The sequence below is a fragment of the Octopus bimaculoides genome, chromosome 20 (assembly GCF_046866305.1).
Source record: "Octopus bimaculoides isolate indiv1 chromosome 20, ASM4686630v1, whole genome shotgun sequence".
NCBI classification, from domain to species: Eukaryota; Metazoa; Mollusca; class Cephalopoda; order Octopoda; family Octopodidae; genus Octopus; species Octopus bimaculoides.
Genome location: NC_142947.1, coordinates 10,059,365 through 10,082,535, shown reverse-complemented (window position 1 = coordinate 10,082,535; position 23,171 = coordinate 10,059,365). Strand labels below are relative to the sequence as shown.

Sequence of the window (23,171 nt, the reverse complement as noted above, 5' to 3'; positions counted from 1 at the left end):
AAATATTAAAATATATATGAATATAAATATAAATATATATGAATATAAATATATATATATATATAAATATAAATATATATAAATATAAATATATATATATATATATATATATATACACATGACGGGCTTCTTTCAGTTTCTGTCTACCAAATCCACTCGCAAGGCTTTGGTCAGCCCGATGCAGTAGAAGACACTTGCCCAAGGTGCCACAAAGTGGGACTGAACTTGGAACCACATGATTGGCAAGCAAGCCTGTTACCACACAACCACATCTGGGATGAAAAACAGAAGTCCAAATCTTTCTTCACCTTAGGAACTTGTGCTGTAAAACATTTTCTTTTTTTCTATTTGTGTTTAGTGAATGTTAAAAGATTTTTCCAATGGAGAAGTGAACAACCATGAAATGAAGTTATGCAGGACTAAAACTGTGAATTGATGAATCTCAGCATCAGTTTGCTGGTTTGGTTCTCTATTGGTGAATAGTTAGGGTATTTCTTTTCATGTGAAAACCATTAATATTCAGTTCGATTATTTAGCTATCCACCACCCAGAGCTAAAACGTTCTTCATCCGATCTCTTCAGATTCAGAAAGGTTAAATAACAATTTCTTCTAAAATTAAGAGAAATTATTCATTTTTTCTCATAGCAGACAGAGAGTAAATAAGAGATTTTATTGAATTCTTTTCAATGACCTCAGGTTAAATAAAGTAATTTAATTTCTATAAATGGTTGGAGGTTAAATAACAGAAAATGAGGTTACTCACAGCTAAAACACGCCAAGTATTTGAGTCATTATCAACAGCAAGTTGCCGTCCACCAATCTTGGAGAATCTAAGGGGGGAAAATGGCTAATATTAAATTGGAATTTAAGAAAAAAAACAAATCTATTACATTTTCATCTCACAGCTAGAGGTAAAAATAACAAAATATTCAGTTAAAAAGACAATGTTGCTGAAAAAAATATCTCTAGTATTCTGCCCACTGCTTTTTTCAGTTTTAGAATAGAATCCTTCAGGCCAACAATATTGGTCTCTGATACTGAAACAGATATTGCCTTCAACTTGAAGCTCCATTCAAGCATGACTCTAAAAGCAGAAGTTTAACATCTGAAAATGCAACGAAAATGAGAGCTCAAGAAGAAGTCTATTTAATACAATTTTTGTCAAAGTAGCTGCTGGATAAAGCTATCTTTCAATGAAAGGCTTTGTCTGTCATTTTGTGACCACAGCTGGACAGGACGTCAGTCCATTGCAGCATTACTCAAGAAACAGGAAGAAAGAGTGAGAGAAAGTTGGGGGTGAAAGAGTACAACATGGATCACTACCACCCCCTGCTGGAGCCTCTTGGAGCTTTTTTAGATGCTTTCACGCAATAAACACACACAACGCTCGGTCTGGGAATCGAAACCGCGATCCTCTGACCGCGAGTCCACTACCCTAACCACTGGGCCATTGCACCTCCACATAGTGTACCAAGTGCTTTTATGTGACACCACACATACTCACACTTAGGTGGCACTGGCATGAGTGCTTTTTTACATGGCATCAGTACAGGACCTTTGCAGGCCAACCAGTGCAATGAAATAGCTTCTTGCCTGCTATTCACCAAAGTATTGTTCCTGATAATATGGTCTGGTCACAATAAATGCGTTGTGTACGACAGAATTAGTGAAGGAGACAGGTTTCATCATTGTACTGCCATTAACAGTATTTTTATAATCCTGTTACTGGAAGGGATCAAAACTTCAAACATTCAGTGTGTGTGTGTGTGTGTAAGTAATATTCATAGCCATTTTAACATGGCTGTTCGTTCTAGTGAACTCCGATTGGATGTAGCTGTGCATCGTTAACCAGCTGGAGGTGATGTCTTCTTGGGGTTAAAAAATAGCAGTAGAGTCTGCTAGAATGGACAGTCATGTTAAAGTGGCTACGAATATTACTTGTCAGTACAACTACTGTGTTGATCTCTGAGAGAGATTTTAGAAATAGCATTTTTGCGTATATATATATATATATATATATATATATATATATATATATATATATATATATATATATATATATAGAAACGTCTAGTTAGAATAGAGGCAGCTGACGAAGGATTAATTCCAAGTGGCTATCTGTTTTCCTATGTGTTCGTTCCGTGATCTGTAGTTCATTGTTCTAACGTCCTGTACCCTGATATGCATCTATATACACATGTAGATGTAAGTATGTACATATATGTGTGTATACACGCATATATATTCTTTGTATTATATATATATATATATATATATATATATATATATATTAATGTTTATTTTTATGTTCAGTTATAATAAAAACCGTTTTACATTAATCCAGTGGGTTACTCCATACTTTTGTATATGAGAAAGATGTGGTGAAAGAGTACAACAGGGTTCGCCACCCCCACCCCCCATCCCTGCTGGAGCCTCGTGGAGCTTTAGGCGTTTTCGCTCAATAAACACTCACAACGCCTGGTCTGGGAATTGAAACCGCGTTCCTACGACCGCGAGTCCGCTACTATAACTACTGGGCCATCGCACCTCCACAGTGTTTCAGATACTCAAGCATGAGAGAAAGTTTAAGAAGCTCGCTTTACAGCCACGTGGTTTCAGGTTCAGTTCCACTGAGCGGCACCTTGGGCAAGTGTTTTCAATTATAGTCCTGAGCCGACCAATGTCTTGTGAGGGAATTTAGTAGACAGTGTGTACGTGTATGTTTGTGTGTGCGCCCCCCACTTCTTAACAGTTCGGGCAAAAGTAACTGACATAAGTCCAGACGTAGAAAAAAGTTGTGGCATCGATTTGTTCGACGAACCCTTTCAAGCGATGCCCGAACATTAACGCAGTGCACTTACGGAAATAAAAAATAAAATTATACTCAGGCGACAACCTAAAGAAGAAAATTCTTCGAAATTGAAAAACAAAAAGGACAAAAAAGCCCGTCACATACACAGGAGTTGGACGAAATAATGTAAACACCTAGCATCATATCATCATAATTTTGAAATATCTATAAAACCGTCAAAAGCTTGTTTATTTTTTATTTATTAGTAGTGTTGCTTAATATGTCTTGCTAAAATTGCTGTTTCTTTTCAGATATGATCAGAAAAAGGTAATTAAAATTCATTAAAATGACAGATCTATCGGACTTTCAAAGAGGTCAAATTGTATAGTAGGCGCTAGCGTAACGAAAATAGACGAAATGTTTGGTGTATAAAGAAGTACTGTCTCAAAAGTAATGGCAGTCTTTGAGAAAGAGGGAAAAACCTCGTCATCGAAACAAAACTCCGGAAAAAAAGCAAAACTTTCAGACAGGGACCGTCGGACTCTTACGCGAATTGTTAGAAAGGATCACAAAATTACAGCTCCAAAAATTACTGCAGAACCACTACTTTCAAAAGCAAACGTTGCAAAGCGTTTAGATTGAAGTTAAAACTGGTCCCTAGAGCAGTGGAAGAATGTTATTTTCTGGGACGAATTATCCTTTACCTTATTTCCGACCTCCGGCCGAGTATACGTGTAGAGACAGCCAAAAGAAGCATTTGACCCAGACTGCCTTCTTCCAACTGTTAAACATGGAGGAGGATCTATGATGATCTTGGTGGCGGGGGCGGGGCTATATCTTGGAAATGGCTACCCTTCATGGCAGAATTAATAGTCAAGACTATTTAAGCATTTTATCTGATCAAATTCATCCTATGGTTGCGGAACTATTTCTGGAGGGAAACACAATCTTTCAGGATGATAATGCACCAATTCACACAGTTAAAGTTGTTACTGAATGGCATGTAAAACATTCTAGTGAAGTTGAACATCTTATCTAGCCACTACAGCCCCTAGATTTGAATATTATTGAACATTTATGGTGCATTTTAGAAAAACAAATAAGGAGTCGATATCCTCCACCATCATCACTACAAGAACTAGAGACTATCAGCTGAAGAATGGACAAAAATTCCTTTGGAAACAATACAAACTTTGTACGAGTCCACGCCTTGTAGAATTCAAGCTGTAATTACTGCCAAAGACGGTCCTGTCTCATATTAAAATAAATTTGTTTGAAATTTTAAAGGGTTTCCATTATTTTGTCCAATCCCTGTATACATGTATACATACATATATAAATGTGTGTCTTTGTGTCCCCCACCACTTGACAATCGGTGTAGACGTGTTAATGTCCCCGTAACTTAACGGTTCGGCCAAAGAGTAGGATAGAATAATACTAGGCTTGCAAAGAATAAGTCCTGGAGTCGATCTTTTCGACAAAAAAAAAAAAATTAAAACCTTTAAGGCGTAGCTGCAGTCAAAAGGCTGAAACAAGTAAAAGAGACATTGCTTTGAGAATATCAAACCCGGTTTAACTACTACAATTCATAAATCCGATTCAACACAGCACCTAAATTATTTAGTCCTACTGTTCAGTTGTGATTTTATGCAGTAGATATTTGATAATTAGGATATGGTGAACATAAATAATTCGTAAGTCAAAAGATTCCGCTCACTTACTTGAAATCGTTTTAATTCCGCGACAGGACAAATTTATATTACAGAAGATATATATAACTTTGTTTTAAAAGTATTTGTGACCAACTGAATCTGTGAGTTAGCTTTAGAGAGCACAGGAGAGAGGGGAGGGAGAGTGGGAGGGGAGGAGAGAGTGAGTTTTATATTCGTGCCTTACCCAGTAATCAAAATGGTAGAATTACGATTGGGCATTAAAACTTTAGAGACTCAAGAGTTTATAGAAATGTTTTGATCAGAAAACGTTTCCTCCATCACACACAATTTAAAAAGGTAATTCAGACAACTAGATATAATCTTTGAATATATTTAATGAAATAACTTAAAATCAGAAATTACAATTGACTTGCAAATTAGAAGCCATTTTCCCCTCCCTCCAACGTAGATTCACACCGTATCCAACTAAAAGTTATTAAAAAAAAAGACATCGTGAAGAAACGAGTTTAATGCGTGAAGATAATAGTTGTGGTCTCCATCGGCAAAAGTTGTTTACAAGTTCTATATGCCTCAAGGCAGTGTTTCTCAACCATCTGTTGCCCAAAGACCCCTTTGGTTACTACTATTTTATTCTGGTGGGCCTCCATACCCATTCGATATATAAAAACTACATTTATAGAAACTTCTTTCAAAATCTCTCTTTTGTTTTTTTCCCCCCATATTAACTTACGTAGGTTGAACTATGTAAAATGTAAGAGAAAGAAACCTAGCTGTTTCTTGCAATACATACCAATACATATGTCTAGGCAGTGGTTCCCAAACTTTTTAGAGGCGCGACCCACTATTTATGACACCAGTTTATGGCGACCCACTTAACCCTACCGTTTATCAGATAGACTCTATTGATCCATCTACCGTCTAGCTGCTGTCTATTCCAATAATTTCATTGGCTAATTAAGAGCCTCCTGGTGATCACTCCTATACTTTTTTTGAATAAGTTATAAACTTATTAGCGAAATCCATACTGTCTTATTTATTTAAATTTTTTACTATTTATATTAAATGTGAACCAAAACGTTTTATAACTGTTTCAACATCTCCATACCCTATGGGCAGGTATTAACTCTAATACAAAACCTCGAAGCAGTAACTGTTATCGGCTCGATCAGTGTTGTACTGCGCCTAGTTAAAGTTCTCTATAAATAGGTAAAAACAGACTTTTCCTTTTTACGATTACGTACGAATAAATAACTTGAAAAAATGACCACCTCTGATTTGTTAAGTTCGTGAAAAAAGCCTACTGCTTGATAAAACAACCAGTCTGGTATTGAAAACCTGAGTCTTGAACTATCTCGATAGACAGCAGCAGTTAATCAAAGCTAATGCGTAATTTTATAACTTTTTGCGACCCACTGATGGGTCGCGACTCATAGTTTGGGAACCACCAAGAGTAAAATTTTTTCTGGGGCCTTTAAAATATAATTGTGGATCCTCAGTTTATTATATTTTGTGAACACTCAAAAGTCTTATATGGGTCCTGGGGGCTATGTAGACCTCAACTGAGAACCACTTCCCTTAGGAGACACGAGTTTCAACGTTTTGAGCAGAAATTTTCGTGCAATTCCACCCCACCATTACAGAAATAGTTCACAAAATGGAATTATTGTTATTCTACAGGAATCTGGTTTTGTGTTGTAGACATAGTTTAAGTATTGAATCCTACATGCATTTCTGGCATCGTTTAAAACATAAGACCTTATGCAAAGCTAAAAAAGATAAAAAGAGGTATAAAACTAATGCAATGAAGTTAAGAAATATTGAAAAAATATATATATAACCTTACTCGGGTTTTAACCCGTGACAGCGTAGTCACTGTATTTAAAACATTTGTTTATATTTAGTTGTTTTTAATTAACTTGTTTTAATTAACCCAATTGAAATATTAAAAGCTGAAGTACATGAAAAAGTAAAAAATTAATAAATGTAATGATTGAATGTAAAGTTCGTTATAGATTTTGAACAACTTTAAAATTCGACATCATTCTCGGTGCACACAGCAGGCTAAAGAGCGCGACACAATTGATAAGAATTGCCAACATAAGCCAGTCATGTTGTAAACCGAAGATAATGGTTGCAGCCGCCAGCTTAAACGAACTGCATATGAGACAGTGGACGAGAGTGCGATTTGGGAAAGCCGCCTTTCGTTTCGAAAACGGGAAAACGATGCAGAAGATTATCAACGAGCCGGCCGATATAGCCAAGTCTAGAGGGATGATTAAATACTCTGCTATAGTATATGAAAGTTCGTGAGATAATTTCAACAGATGTATAATGCTGCTGCAGAAATTGAACATAGATAACGCCAGATAGAGGAGTAGATAGAGCCAGTGTGGCTCATAATGACTAGGAATAATGCGTTGTTGGTTCGGATGCTGCCGAGATTCTCCTAGCTCTATCATTTCTATGTTTTCTTCGTTGTTATGACTGCTGGAAGCAGGTGGTGGACGTGATGTTGGCCAGGAATCGTTCGATGTTCGCAGGAAATTGCTCATACTTGGATTACTCTCCAAAGTATTTGTATTTCCATCAGTTCTAGAATCACCGTCCATTCTTTCTCGAGACATAATCTTCTTTAGCCGTTTTGAAACCGAATGATATGAGAGCTTTCCTCCGTTTGAAATATTAACAGCCGGTTTTGTTTTGTATTTGTTCTTCCGGAAATGGAAATTAAAAAGAAAGAAAAACTACTTCCCTATTTTTCTTTTAAATTTTAAAACTCACCTTAAATGAATTAGTCCACCATTTCGACTTGCGCGCGCTTTGCTTTCCATTTTTTCCCTTCCATTTTCTTTGGTTAATCACTATACGTATTTTTGCATTCGAATCTACGACACAATTTCAATTCTTAGTCTAGGTCATCAAACTTCACTTAGGTTTTTAATGTTGTTAGAAATGTATGAATGCTACCTTTCGGTTTGTATCCAGTGGCGGAGGCCTGTAACTCAGTTGTTAAGGTGTTAGTAGCCATGATCATAAGATTGCAGTTTCGATTCCTGGGCTAGGTAATGCGTTGTGTTCTTAAGCAAAATATTTCATTTCACTTTGTTCTTGTCCACTCAGCTAGCAAATAAGTAACCCTGCGACGGACCGGTGTCCCGTCTAGTTTATATGACTCGGTAAGGAGTCATATAAATTTGTATCTAATCATCAAGAATCAACTTTATAAATGTGTTGAGAGCTGCACATTAAAACGTAAACTTCTGACTAGCTACAATCATTTCTTGGTTTCTGTGGCGTGTGCGTACGAGTAGATGTAATCGCCTTCCCTCAGTTTTCCTTTCCTCGACTGCGAGTCCGTCTTGCGGTATCCGATCCTTGAAGCTTGCCCCGACCCAAAGTACACCAGGAATAGCAGCTGCTTCTCCCAAACCTTCCCAAACCTGGACCGTCGCTTAACACGTCTTGTACTGACCGCAGCCCCGTTCGAAAAAGGGCACGAATCCCGATCGAGGCTCCCTCTGCCCTTTTTCCCCTTCCGGTCAGCCTCCCCAGACACTGACGTCATACCACAGTTTCAATTCGTGACTGGAAAAAAATCTCACTTCATGATATTTTTTTCGTGTTTTTTTAAAAATCTATATATATGGCTTAGTGATAGGGTAACCTTCAAGATCCTTTACAGCAGGACATTGGTAACACGAAGGAAGGAAGTTATTCCAAGACGGGGTCTTTGGTTTGAATGTTTATTCCAGGGTAGACTCCGCAGGTTGGCCAAGTGATGGCGTTAAATGAGGAAAACGATTAAGTCCACCAACCAAAAAACAAGAGTAGTCGTTCCGTTAAGCCTTTACGCAATAGTCATTTACCATATTCTACTCATAAAGGATTTACTCGACCTGATGATATGGTAGAAGACATTCATTCAAAGTGTCGCACAGAGGGATTGAACTTGGAATCGCATAGTTGCAAAGCAAACTTCCTAACCACACAGTCATATCTGCGTCCATATTTACACTGTTTAATACGAAAGATACCAAGACGTCAGTTTTAACCCGTTTCAAAGTTTAACACGCTGTTACCCGACGAAGCACACAAGGGGAGCACGTAAGGTTTTCATGACTTTTGGAGTTCCTCTTTCTGCATTATTTGATATTGTATGTAGGGAGGAATTTCTAAAGTTCGAACACCCATCTAGAAAGGTTATAAAATTATCGGGAGCTTCTTGTGTCGCAACATTTAATTCGTTCCTCTCTCATTTTTTGTTGACCACTAGGAGCCAACATAGAGGGGGGCCAACACAATTTGATTCTGAGGTCAGATGAAAACGTATGATTCAACATTGAGATGCGATTAAAAATTTAAATGCAAAACATATACACAGTTGATAGACAAAACAAGACACAACTGAGTTCAAACCCTGTCAGCGACAAATTTACCTTTGTTGAATTTCATATATATTATAAAAGAGTTAAGAAAAAAAAAACAGTTGTATTGTAGGAATTGTAGACATTTGAGAGCTAAATGAACGTATCCTGCTTTTTGTAAGATAAATTTTATTGTTTCTGTCTCATTTCGGTTGAGTAGATTTCTGTATATGTAGCTTAAAAAGCGGCAAACTGGCATGGACGTTAGAACGCCTGACAAAATGCTTTGTGGCATTTCTTCCAAGTTTACGTACTGAATTCAAACGTCACCGAGGTTGACTTTACTGCTCACCTCTTTGGGGGTCGATAAAATAAGTACCAAATGAACACTGGAGTTGATGTAATCAATGATCCCCTCGCCTAAAATTGCTTATTGTGAACCAAAAATTGAAACTAAGAAAGGCGGCGAGCTGGTGGAATCGTTAGTGCGTCGGATAAAATGCTTAACGTCGTTTCTCGCGATTCTGTATGTTATGAGTTCAAATTCCGCCGAAGTCGACTTTACTTTGCATTGATAAAATAAAGTTCCTGTCAAACACTGGGGTTGATGTAATCAATTAACCCCCCTCCCCCTATGAATGCTGACCCTGTGCTAAAATTTAAAACCATTTCTATGTAGCTGGTTTAATTGACTCAAGGAGGAATTTTGTGTCCGTCTTTATTGAATTTGGATATTCTGTTTTCGCAAGAGGAAAAAAAAAAAATAGGAATTACTCCATTTTTTTTCCAGAGCAAATTACGAGAACACTATTTGTATTTTATTAGGCAAAATATAATCACGTTGAAAGCATTGGTTTTTCGTTCGACCATCGAAGTTAAGCAACGTCGAGCCAAGTCAGTACTTTGATGGTTGACTGCTTGGAAGCTAAATGCTGAAAGTCTTAATTTTCAAGGCGGTACACCAGCATGACCGCAGTCCAATGACTGAAACTAGTAAAAGTTAAACGATCTAGATTTGCTCTAGAGCAAATGCACCTCTTCACCCTTTTATTGTCCGGATCAACCTTATTTTCGTTGTCACTTTATCTCACTCAATGTTTTGAACCCGAACTCTAAAGACAGGATCAATAAAATATTGACTGTGATTGATAGTATGTAGCTAAAGCCCATCACATTCGCCGTTTCTGTTGTACACAGCTCACTAATCTGAACCGTTCACAATATTAGACGTAATAGTACGGTGAATTCTTAACAGTTAAGCATTATAACTAATGCTAACGAATACCAAAAGCTAATATCGACAATCCAATAGCTATTGATTGCTTGAATACCAAATATGGACAGACCGGCAAACTCACTTTCCATAATCACGCCTTTGGTTGACATTGGCATTACTGTTGCTCAATATAACCGACCAGCTATCCATCATTTCTGAGCCTTTGAGCTTTATGAAGCACTCTTCTATTATTGTATTATTCTTTCTATTGATAAAAATCTTCATAAATGAAAAGGAAAAGAAAAAAAAAAAGACAAACACGATGCTGGAGTCATTCGTCCATGCGAGTGAATCTAGTAATGTATATCGAACTTAATGTTCCTGAATTAGGCTGAACCAGTGTCATGCACTCACTGCAAGTGCTAAGGTTCTCTACAACACCTCAGTATTTGTTGATGCGGTATCTGATCATTCGAGGAGCCTTGTCCTGAAACCAAGACAATATCTCAATTTTCTTAGCGTGTTGCGAAGCCATATATTTCTCAGTGTTAGTAAAACGCCTGGTTAGTGTCATATCACACTTTAGTTTTGATGGCTGTCAATGCCACAAACCAGATCGATCCAATAAATAGTATCGATTACATCAAGAAGACGGGAATTTAATCCTTAGATTATTCCGCTTATATTTACATTACTTTTTTTTAAGGAAAGAACTATAGATTTTCCCCTCCCCAATTCTTTGTGTATGTTACAGTCACATTACGATCGCTTGCTTGTTGTATTCCACAGTTTTAGTATACAAGGAGAACGTTCCGAGTTTTATAAAATGGACAATAACATCTTGAAAATGGAAAATGTAACGTTGTGTCACCGTTTTCAGCTTTGTTTGGTTGAAAGGACACCATTTTGTTGAAATATTTTCACATGTGAAGTGATAATATGAGAGAGAATCTCCAATGCAAGCGGTGATAGTGTCAAAGAGTTACTGGTGGTTTGAGGAGTTAGAAAAACACATGTACTTATATGTTATAGTCACAAAATGTTAGTGGTTGTCTTCAACAGTAAAATTATTTTGTGAAAGTCTATTTACCATCGGGAGGTGGGAATCTTGACGTTTCTAGCAAAGAATCTTTCCCTTACAATTGTAGTAGGTCGCAAATGTAGTTCGTCACTTTGTTATGTGTGAATGTGAATTTTTGATATATTAGGATTAAATACCACGTGCATTTCTTATGTAAAGACTAGAGGGATTCCATAACGCGAAACAATGTACAATTGATTAATGTAAAGCGTTTGAAAAATTATGTTTAATTTACAGAAACTATTTAAGAAATAAGCATAAAATCACTATGTACGAGTGTAGTCCTTATTTAAAAGGTTTGGTTACGTGTTATTTTTTTAAAACAATTTTTTTATAGACAAAATATTAAAAAGTTAAACTATATAAAAACCGAAAAACAAAACACGAATGATCATATGTATTGAGAAGTAGACGTTATCGATTTTGAAGAGATGAGAAATTCATCCGCAAGCCCAGTACACACAACAAAGTCAAAAGTGTGATACTGTTGACGAGAACAGCTAGCATAATCCAATCATGTAGTAAACCAAAGATAACTGTAGCAGACATGAGTTTACATAAGGCACATAAGAGACACTGGATGAGACGGCGGCTGCGTAAAACAGCTCCCCGTTTCGAAAATGGGAAAACTATACAAAAGATTATCAACGCACTGCCATCTATAACCAGGTCTAAAAAAGCACTCATGTATTCAGTTACTGTCTTTGGAAAGTGGTAAGCTACCTTCAGCAGATGTATTGTGCTGCATGAGAAACTGAGTACGCATAACGCCAGACAGACGAGTAGATAGAGCCAGTGTATCTTATAATAATTAGTAGCGAGCCGATGTCGGCCGTATTGCTGGGGTTGCTGAGATGCTCTTCGTGCAGTCATTTCTATGCTTTCTTCGTTGCTGAGATTGTTGGAAATGATTAATGGTGAGGGTCTTGACCACAAAATATTCGCGGCTCGTTGCAAATTGTTCATACTTGGAGCATTATACAAATTAACCCGCATACTATCTTCACTAGTTCTCAAATTATCTTCAGGGCTATCTCCATCCGTTCTCAAATTATCTTCAGGGCTATCTCCATCCGTTCTCAAATTATCTTCAGGGCTATCTCCATCCGTTCTCAAATTATCTTCAGGGCTATCTCCATCCGTTCTCAAATTATCTTCAGGGCTATCTCCATCCGTTCTCAAATTATCTTCAGGGCTATCTCCATCCGTTCTCAAATTATTTTCAGGGATATATCCATCCGTTCTCAAATTATCTTCAGGGATATATCCATCCGTTCTCAAATTATCTTCAGGGCTATCTCCATCTGTTCTTAAATTTTCCCCAGAATCGTCTCCATCAGTTCTTTCCGAGTCCTCCATTCTTTCTAGGGATATAATCTCCAACTGATATGAAACCAAACTGATATCAAAATTTTCCTCCAACAGAACAACTGACCAAGCTTTCTCTTTATTATCTAAAAAAAACAATGAAATTAACAAAATAAAAAAGTCTACTTATCTTGTTCTGGTTTTCAAACTGTCTTAAATGAACTATTCCAACACCTCTCTTTCTCTCTCTCTCGTTTATCATTCGAAACTACGACACGGTTTCAATTCTTAGTTAAGTCAAAAAAATTTATTTGATGTACTTGGAACGACATATCCTTTCTGTTTGTTTTTCTTAAAATAAATTAGTTCTATGTCAACTACACTGCTATTCATTAAATCAGTAGGACCAGCCTACCTTTTGGTGTCATGCTCCTAAAATTTTACTTACCAAAAATAAGATGTTCGTATTCTCACCGCGGTTAGATCTGAACTAAAAACATAAACACCAGAAAGAAAAAAAGAAAAAGAAAACATCATCCTACGATTTAAACAAACGTACCAGATCACCGTCTGAGAAATTATCAATTTATATATTTCTTTCTTTTATTACCCACAAGGGGCCAACGAAGAGGGGACAAACAAACACACTTGTGGGGACATATAACAGAAAATTAAAATTAAAATCTAAATAAAACTATAAATATGATGATATGAAATGAGTAATGAAAATATGGAAATGTGCCACTCGCCCCACAGCAAGCAACAGCACTTACTTCCTTTCGAGTCCCTTTATTTCTTCTAGCCCCACTATCACGTCTGTACCATATTTTGCTAATAGTTCATCACATGGTATGTTATCTGGTATATCCTTAATGTCTGTATTTATTTTCCAGCATTTCAAATCTTTTTTATGTATTTCTTAACTTGTTCCATCTGTCCTTCTGAAAACAGCATGCACATATTCCACCCTATTTTACCCTGGTAACCATATGTACTCACAAACTTTGCTATCTTCCAGTCCGTTACCATCCGGATTAGCTCCGTATTTTCCTCGTCCGTCATTATGCACGCATAGTTTACTTGATGGGGAGGAAAAGTTTTTGTGCTTTGTTGTGTCTGCGATTCGTTTTTCTTTTCAGCTTGTTTAGGAGGGGAATGGGTGGTTTCAGTGAATGTAGGGAGAGGATGGGCCTCAGAGGGTATGGGTGGGGTGGGCAAGGATTGGGATCCCACATTACATTTTTTCAACTTCTTCCTTTTTCCATCAACCACTTTCCATTCTTCTTCTCTTTCCACCTCTTTTTCTTTTTCCTTCTCTTGCTTCTTTGCCGGCATTTCTTCTGTTTTTCGCTTTTGCAGAGGGCAGTGTGCTCTAATGTGGCCTTTTTGGCCACATTTTCAATACCAGTTCACCAATTGACACTGTCTCCACCAAATCTTTCAGCGTCTCCACTGCGAAGCAGTTCCTTCACCACAGTCCTCCATGTTTTTCTGTCCTCAGCCCTCTCTTCCCAGGTGCTGACATCCACCTCACACTTGGACAAACTAGTTTTGCAAGTGTCCTTATACCTCAGTTTTGGTCTTCCTCTTGGTCTCTTGCCCTGGGCCAGTTCTCCATAGATCAGTTGCTTCGGGATTCGATGGTCATCCATTCTCCTAACATGCCCCAGCCACCTCAGTTTTCTCATACACAAGATAGCTGTCATGCTTTGAAGATTCCCCTGGGCCACCACTTCAACATTCGTGACCTTGTCGCGCCATGTTAGGACTGAGATCTTGCAGAGGCATCTGACGTGGAAAATACCGAGGCACCTTTCCTGTCTGCTGTACAAGGTGCATGTTTCAGATCCATAGAGGAGTGTGCTGAGAACACATGCTTCATAAATCCTGACCTTTGTCTTGATGTCTAATCTCTTGTTCTTCCAAACTCGTTTTGTCAGCCTTCCGAAAGTCGTTGCTGCCTTCCCTATCCTGACGTTAATCTCATCATCAAGTGAAGTAGAAGAGGAAACGGTAGACCCTAGATAGCAGAACCTGTCCACTGTCTCAAGCTCTTTGTCATCAAGCCTGATATGGCCTTTCACTGCGCCCTCCTGAGTGAGAATGATTGTCTTCTTTACACTGATGACCAGACTGAAGGCCTTGTATGCTGATGAAAGGTGGTCCATCATTATTTGTAGATTTAATTCACTGTGAGCAACAAGTGCCGCATCGTCGGCGAAGAGAAAGTCTCTTATTGTTGCTCTATTGATCTTAATTTTTTCAGATCTGAGGAGAAAAAGAGACATTGTATAGCAGGATCAACAAACTAGAATTTTTCATTTTCCCATAACTTGAGGCGAAACAGAATTTTTTCAGGGTTATGAAATGGCCTTGTTAGTTTCAAAGTATACATTTCTTTATTATAATTGGTTGCCAAATTGAACTAATAAATCATTTCAACCGCGACAAACTACTTGCAATCTATTCCTTAGAGTATTATAAGTTAATTACCGCATTAAATTATAAATATTTCAAACTATAGCTCTACAATTTCTCTATTTCTTTATTGAATAACTATAAGGACATGCACATTGCCGGTTGAATTTCAGATTTAGTACACTCGAATAACACTAAGATTTTAACAGACATCGTGTTACTATTTTTGTTAAAGAAACAAATAGCGGTCTGCAACATAAAAATTTAGTGAAGTTGTATGCGCGGGAAGGAGACGAGATTCTCACGCTTTAAGCAAATATTCAATACTTATTTGAAGTTCATTTAGAACGCCCCTTTCCCCGCAGAAAATTTAAAAAAGAAAAAAAATGTGCCCGGTCATAAAGAATCAACAGGATTGTTGAGAATAACAGAGCAAAATGACAGCATTGGTAGTTGACAATAGCTTCATGCACGCACACAAACACACGTTCGTAGTCAGAAGAAACTAGTGAAGGTCAACGTCGGATTTTTTATTCGAAGTTCTGTATACCATATTTTTATCATTTTTTTTATAGTAGTTCACTTGTCCAGAGGGAAAGAGGAGCTGAGTAGCATGTTATTGTGTTTGGATATTACGACGAGGCAATGATCAGAGAATCTCATAGTTGCGTAGACGGTAACGGTATTGAGTGCAATTTGAGGCAAGGAAGAGTTCAAGTGTTTGGAGTATTAATGTCATATCGATCCAGAACGAGATTTGGGGTAGGTAGGGGGGGAGAAGGTGACGAGGGAGTTGACAGTTGCAAAAGGTTCTGTTTCTGCGTCGATATGAAATGAGTGTAAGAGTGACCAGGAGCTGTGAGTGTTGAAGTCACTAGGACGAAGATTTCAGAAAGGGGTGAAGTGAGACATTCCTAATGTAGGAGGTGATATGGTCAAAGAATTACTGGTTTGAGGTGTTCGGAAAGTAGATGTAGTATTTAGAGGTTATAGTATAAAAACGTTAGGTGGTCCACCCTAGTAAAATTGTTTTGTGAAGATCTTTTTTTTTTTTTGCAATAGGAAGACGGATAACCTGTTTTTAGCGAATAATACTCCACCACTAACCCTGTAGTGATTCTTAGGTTTTACTAAATTAATGAAATCTGAGTTTTGTGTATCGTCGGCATTTCAGTATTCAATCTTACAAGCATTTCTTACATCATGTGAAATGCAATACGATTTCAGCAAAGTTCAGGGTGTAAAATTCAGTAATTCAACGCAACCAGGAAATTGCGAATATTACCCCATAAAGCGCTGGGATTTGCAATTACATAGCGTGGACTGCTGAGCGCATTTTATGAAAATGAGACTACCATGCACACAGTGACAAAATTTACATTATCTGAAAAGTCATTAGTTGATCTATCTCTTGACAGACATTTCAACAAACGCCCATAAATTAAATGCATCTATCTGGGCCACGTTCGTGGTCTGTCGCGCTTTGTGTTAAAAGAGAATGTTTCCGACAGTATAGTCACTGTAATTAGAATGTTTGGTTATATTTAAATTTATTTACAAAAATCTTTAAAAGTCATTTGAAATGCTTAAAATGTAATAAGAAATAAATTCCATAAAAAATTATGAAAAAGAAAATGGAGTGATCAAATACAGAAAGTTAGGTGGTTACAGATTTTGAATAACTGTAAAATTCGGCAGAAAACTCGGCACACACAACAGAAGCCAAAGTATGAAAGTACTGATAAGAATTGCCAAAATAATCCCGTCGTAATGTAACATAAGGATAAGGAAAGTGGACAAGATAATAAAAATGGTGCATACAAAACAGAGGAGATGGTTGCGAGTTGAGAAAACTGGCTTTTGCTTCGAAAATGGAAAGACAAGGTAGATAATTATCAGCGAATTGACGACTATGAACACATCTAGAATAATAGTCACATACTCATTAGTATTTAGAACAAAGTGTATTGTGTTTACGAGATGTATAAGGCCGGAGAACAAACTGAATAACGACAACAGCTGATAACTGAGTATTAAGGTCCAGGGTAAACGATAAGAAATGGTAGGGAACCATTGGTTCTGAAGCTGGTAGTTGTGTTGATGTTGTTGAGATTCTCTTAGCGCTGTCATTTCGATGTTTTCCTCATTACCGGCATCGGAAGTTAATGACAGCCGACGTGTTGGGCTCGGATCATTCGATGTTCGTAACAAATTACCCGTACTTGGATCATTATTCACATCATTCACACTATCTTCGTTTGTTCTTTCAGGATTCTCCATTCTTTTCGAGTCCTCCGTTCTTTCTTGGAACTTATTATTCTTTTGCTGATTTGAAGCAAACTTGCACTAACATTTTTCTTCTCTGTGAAATATTAATATTTGATCATGTTTTGTACTTATTGTCTGAAAAACAATAGAAATTGAAAAAAATACTGTTTTGATTTTAAAATAATGACCTTAAATAAACTGTTCCAGCGTTTCAACATCAGTCTTTTCATTTTTGTTCAGTCAATCAAAATTTCTTGCCTGCAGATCATTGTAATCCATGACACAGTTTCAATTCTTAGTCGAAGTCATCAAACTTCACTTTGGCTTCTAATGTTGATGTTTCATGGACCAGGAAGTTACTCGTTTTTAAATAGATGTGTATAGTTTTGCAGCAACACTTTACTGAATTGTTCTGGATGGACGGTCGAACTGTAGATGGTAGAAGACCTCACAGCATACCTCGACAGCTTACCGCGGCCCACGGTAGAAGATGCAGAGGTCCGGGATCTGATAACTGGTTGTACGCGGTGCGGATCGCCTGATTTGGAGGCCTTCCCTACGAGCTTTATGCATATTTGCCAGTAGTGTTGGCCGGCGTCTTGCCAGGCATCTACTGCAACTAGCAACAGAACGTAAGTACAACCGAGGAAGGGTCCCACCTGAGCAGTGGGTTTTCGGAGGAGTGTATCGCGAGACCAGACAGGGTTTTCTGTATGCAGTGCGATGTCGGAATCGTGACACACTGGAAGAATGCATACGTTACTCGATTCTTCCAGGAACCACAATTTTCAGCGATTTGTGGAGGGCGTATACTCTCACATTCCTGAAATTGATGGCTACAATTTTGAGCACAGAACGGTGAACCACAGCGTTGGGTTTGTTAACCCGAAATATAGTACACACACTTGTAGAGTATGTGGGGCTCTGTGAAGTGAGGTAATAAACGACGTTGTGGCACTCGCCGTTCTGTGATAGATTCATATCTCTATGAAAACTGTGATTTGTTTGATAAATTAATTGAATGCATTTCTAATTCGTTTCAATTTAAAAAATATTTTGTAATGTGTTGCTTATTGCATGCTAAAATGTTTGTTTTTTAAGCATATTTTGATTACTCTTAATTTCGTATATAACATATAAACCATGTACATCTTTTGAAACATTGTCATTTTATAAAATTTTGCTGGCAATTTTTCTAAATTAACATAAACATTTATTTACATGAAAGTAAATTACCGGAGAACTTTCATCTAATTCTTTCAAATCTTTCAGTTAAAAATTGTAATGTGTTTATCGCATGTAACGTGTTGTTTATCACGTTTGCCTTAAATATATATTGAATGCCTAAATGTTTGTTTCCTTTTTCGTGGTTGAGCATTGTGTGTTCTCATTCCTAAAGTGGTTTTCGAGTTTATTCTTTTCATTATTATTCAGGTCATTGCCTGGAATCGAACTCGGAATCTTGGGGTTAGTAGCCCGCGCTCTTAACTACTACGCCATATGCCCGGAGTGGTTAAAAGCGCGGGCTACTAACCAAGATTCCGAGTTGGATTCCAGGCAGTTACCTTAATAAGAATATCGAAAAATACCTTAGTTTCGAAATTTCCCCAAGACACCCGATGAAGGCTGGAGGGTATATCAGCCGAAACGTTGCGTTAAACAAGACGAGGACAAATATCCGTCAAATGTAAATATTACAACTTACGCCAAACCTTTCGAACAACGCACAAACAAGAATTACGATCTACTCGGACAGATGATTGCAACGATCGACAAAGCACAACGATAGATCAATTACCAGATATGAAAATATGTACCGTGGTCGATTTATCCAACGAAATGCTTCCATGCGATACCCCAGAATGGCCACACTCCAGTAACTTAAGCAAGTAACGTAATTATATTAATTTTTAATCCGTCTATTGTATAACATTCCGACACCAATGATCCCGAATGTTTCTATAACTTATTGCAGGTTGTTTTTTTTTTAGTTATGAACTGTTGCTGCTTAGAAGCCATTAGAGTTATCTTGAATTGAGGTGCTTCTTCTATATCATGCTGTTGATGTCGGGATTACAGCCGTTTCTAAAATTAAAGATTTCGAAGCCTAGGTTTGTTCATATGTGTTTTTTTTTGTTTTTTTTACAAGAAAAATTATTTGATCTTTGAATTGCAGTGTCAAGTGAAAGTTTCGACAGAGATTTAAAAATTAAAAAAAAAATGCATTATAACAACAACCAACGAGAACATTTCAAGTATTCTTTATTCAAATAGTTACAAAATTTGCAGTTAAGCTTAGAGTATAAAATTGCAATAGGTTTAAGAAATGACAAATTTAGAAAAGAAAAAATCTGAAGGTTTTACAGGTAAAAGTGTAGCCAGGGTATTTCAAATTTTCGCAATTTCGAGAGAGGGCGAAGCTGATAACCCATTCAACTCTTATTTTATCGACCTCCGAAAGAGGAAAGGCAAAGTCGAACTTAGCGGAATTTCAACTCACAATGTAAAGATGGACGAAACGGCGCTAAGCATTTTGCCCGGCAGGTTAACGGTTCTGCCAGGTGGCAGAAAATAAAACCAGAATAAAGGAATCTAAAGAGTTGAAGTTAGTTACAGATTTTGAAACTTGTAAATATTCGACATCAACGTCGGAACACATAAAATACAAACGTTATATTGTAAACCGAAGTCAAAAGTAGCAGACAACAGTTTAAATAAATCACATAGAATACAGTGGACGAGAAGGCGAGTTGAGAAAAACTGACCATCGTTTGAAAAACGGGAAAATGATAGAGAAAAAAAAATCAAGTTCTAATTGTTAGTGTGAAGTTGGTTGTGATATTTGAGGTGGTGTGGATATCTAGATGGTCTTTGATGGAGGATATCTATATGCAGCGACGGTTTTAACCTCAAATTATTCGATGTTCGTAGTAAATTTCAAATATAGATACTTTTGAAGCCACAAGTTTCTCTATGTTCCAGTATAACAATCCATATTTCTGACGAAGTCACCTGTGCCGATATGAAGCCAACTAACATGAACAATTTCCTCCACCAAAAGTACCTTCAACTCATTGTATTCTTTTTCTCCACTGCATTACCTAATAAACAATGGAAAGTAAAAGATAATTTACCGTTTTCAATTGAGAAAACGGTTTAAAGAAAGAAATGGTTCATGTTTTAGTCATTTACGATTATTATAGACCGATCATTTTGACATGGTATTAATACTTAAAGTCATTCTTTAGATTGTAATAGCATTGGAAATTTAAGAAGATTATGTCCTCTTAGTAATCCCTGGAAAATAGAAATGGACGTTAGATGTCATAAGGAGTCAGTATTATAACTAGTTTAAAAAAAAAAGTGAAGGCTTTAGTAATCGGTAACACGTAGTATATTATCTTCCGCTCGCTCCTATATAGCATGTATGAAGTAACTAGCCGAAGCTTGCGTCGGTAAAAACGATAGGAAATCGATGAGGTTTTATACAAATATTTTCCTATGATTATATATTGTAATACAGTAGATCAGGTGCTGGAGAGAACTGTAGTAGGTTTGTGTTGGGAGGGGTGGGGTTATAAGGCAGTGGCCGGATGATCTGATAAGATGATTACGGTTTGGTAATGCTTAGGGTTTCGAGGAGAGAAAGATCAAGCAACAGTGTATGGACTGTGTCAATCCCCACATAGGGATACAAGCTCATGTAGAGGACTGGGAATCGCAAGAGATACTACAGGAGGGAAGCTGAAATTTTGGTGTTTACAGCAAAGAAGTCTTTGCAATTATTGTAGCCGTTGGTAGATTTTAGTACATTCATTGTGTGAATCTGGTCTTGTGGAATGCATTTTGGTATTCCGTCCCACATGTACAAAAATCATATAAAATGTTAAACGCTTTCTGCAAAGTTCTGAGAGTAGAATTCACTAATTAAATCTAGTTAAATAGATATTAAAACAGAATTTTCTCCGACAGTATACTCACGTTTTTCGCAGTGTCTAGCTATTTTTATCTGCAAAATTCGACATCAACCATGGTATATACAGCAGAAATAAAAGCATCGTAGCACTGATAAGAACAACTACAGCTATCCATTCTTCATGTAGATGGTACATAACGCTAGCAGACACCAGATTAAGCAAGGAACAAAAGAGACCGACGAAGAACATGCGGTCTGAGTAACTTGCACTTTTGTTTGAAAGATGAAAGACAACACAAAAGATTATCAACGAGTTGATGGCTATAACCGCGTCTAAAACAATATACCAATAGTTTGGCATAGCTGAAAAATTGCGAATTCTTTCCGCTACATCTATACTGCTGCAGAATAAACCGACAAATGACAGCACCATGTAGGCTACTGTATTGAGCAATTGTATACGATGATCAGAAGTAGTGTTCTGCTGGGTTTGCTGTTGTTTAGAGCAGAGTTCAGGTTTCTGAGATGCTCCTAACGTGGTCATTTCTATATTTTTTCCATCGCTGACATAAGAAACGAGTGGCAGACGACGTGTCGGCCCCGAAATATTCGGGGTTTGTAGAAAACTGCTTCTGCTTTCATCGTTTTTCCCATCACCATTTCCTCCATCACCATTTTTTTCATCACCAATTCTTCCATTACCATTTTTTCCATTACCATTTTTTCCATCACTATTTCTTCCATTATCATTTTTTCCATAACCATTGGGATTATCTTCATTACTTCTTTTCGAATCCGCCATTCTTTCTCGAGACGTAATCTTCTCTTTAAGAATCTAAGCTAACTGATACAATAAAAGAAGTTCTCCCCCTACTCTAATATTTATAACCAATTCACCATGTTTGGTTGTCTTAGGAAACAATAGAAATTATTAAAATACCTTGAGTTGAGTTTTTAAAAAAATCACTTAAATAAACTATTCCATCATTTCAATTTCAGGTTTTTTTTCCCTCCAAGTCAATTATACTTTGCAGATATTTCTAATCCACGTGCGGTTTCAATTCTAGAGTTGACATTATCAAATTTAATTTGTGCTTCAAAATATTATTCGAAATATATGAACATTACTTGTCGCTCATATTGATATTGTTTATCACCAGTGATATACTCCATTTTACTGTTTAACTCGCTATTGGTTTGGTATTGTGATTTTTTTATTGATTTGAGAAAGTCAAAAAAAAAAAAAACTAGTGTCGATGTAATCGAATGATTTTTCGCGAATGATTTTATTACTATCCATGAAGGACGAACACAGAGGGGACAGTACAATATGATCCCACCTCTCGATTTTCATGGTATCAAACTCCAGAAAGATGACAGTCTGCATATGTCGAGTCGGCGCTTTCGATTTCCCGTTCGAACGAGGTGCCCTCCAACAGCTCCAATGTCTGCATTAGTGGTTCGAGAGAGAGTCATTTTGTACAGAAAAGCTGAGAGAAGACATCTTTGAACCAAACACTTGATTTTAAACGGTTCCGATAGATTTGATTTGACCACCGAGTAAATGCCGTTGAAGAGAGGACGGTAACTGTTTTCCTAGAAGACAGCCTACAAGAAGCAATGGCGCAGGCTATCAAAATTGATCCAAGTTTATTTGATTTACACAAATCCAGGTTTACTACTAACCACCCCTACAGTGTATAGCATAAAGTCGAGGTTCGGTTATCTTGGATAGACGGGGTCGGTATCGTACCCATTTGCACTTTCCCGAATGCGCTACCGACGAAAAGTAGAAACATTTTCATTCGCATCTTGGTTAAAATCTTATGATCCACCTGAGGAAACCAAGACCCAGTCCAAACTGCGCGAGAACAGAAACCAGGTAACGATGGTCTACCCTATCGAATGCTTTAGCTTGGTCTAAATGGACCAGTGCCCCACTTTTGCCAGAATCATTACCATACCCTTCTACGGTATAGCGTACAAGATGAAGGTTGTCCTTGATGGTTCTGCCGGGGCCCGCACAGGTTTGTGCTTTTCCCGATCAGGCCACCCGCGACACGCGTCAATCTTTCTGCTAGCACCTCGGCCAATGTATAAATATTCTAATTGCTTTAAAATATATTTGTACCTAA

The 23,171-nt window shown here is 37.3% G+C and overlaps 2 protein-coding genes across 2 annotated transcripts; both read right to left on the bottom strand.

Moving 5' to 3' along the window:
- Positions 1 to 11,027: 11,027 nt before the first annotated feature.
- Positions 11,028 to 12,586, bottom strand: LOC149131590 (uncharacterized). Its single transcript, XM_089337999.1, has one exon. The coding sequence runs from the start codon at positions 12,483 to 12,485 to the stop codon at positions 11,541 to 11,543; it is 945 nt and encodes a 314-aa protein (XP_089194125.1). The 5' UTR covers positions 12,486 to 12,586; the 3' UTR covers positions 11,028 to 11,540.
- A 6,779-nt stretch (positions 12,587 to 19,365) lies between these two features.
- On the bottom strand, positions 19,366 to 21,916 carry LOC106882980 (uncharacterized). Its single transcript, XM_014933827.3, has 2 exons — positions 21,102 to 21,916; positions 19,366 to 20,221 (listed from the first exon to the last, which is right to left on the bottom strand). The coding sequence occupies exon 1, from the start codon at positions 21,836 to 21,838 to the stop codon at positions 21,116 to 21,118; it is 723 nt and encodes a 240-aa protein (XP_014789313.1). The 5' UTR covers positions 21,839 to 21,916; the 3' UTR covers positions 19,366 to 20,221; positions 21,102 to 21,115.
- Between the last annotated feature and the right edge of the window lie 1,255 nt (positions 21,917 to 23,171).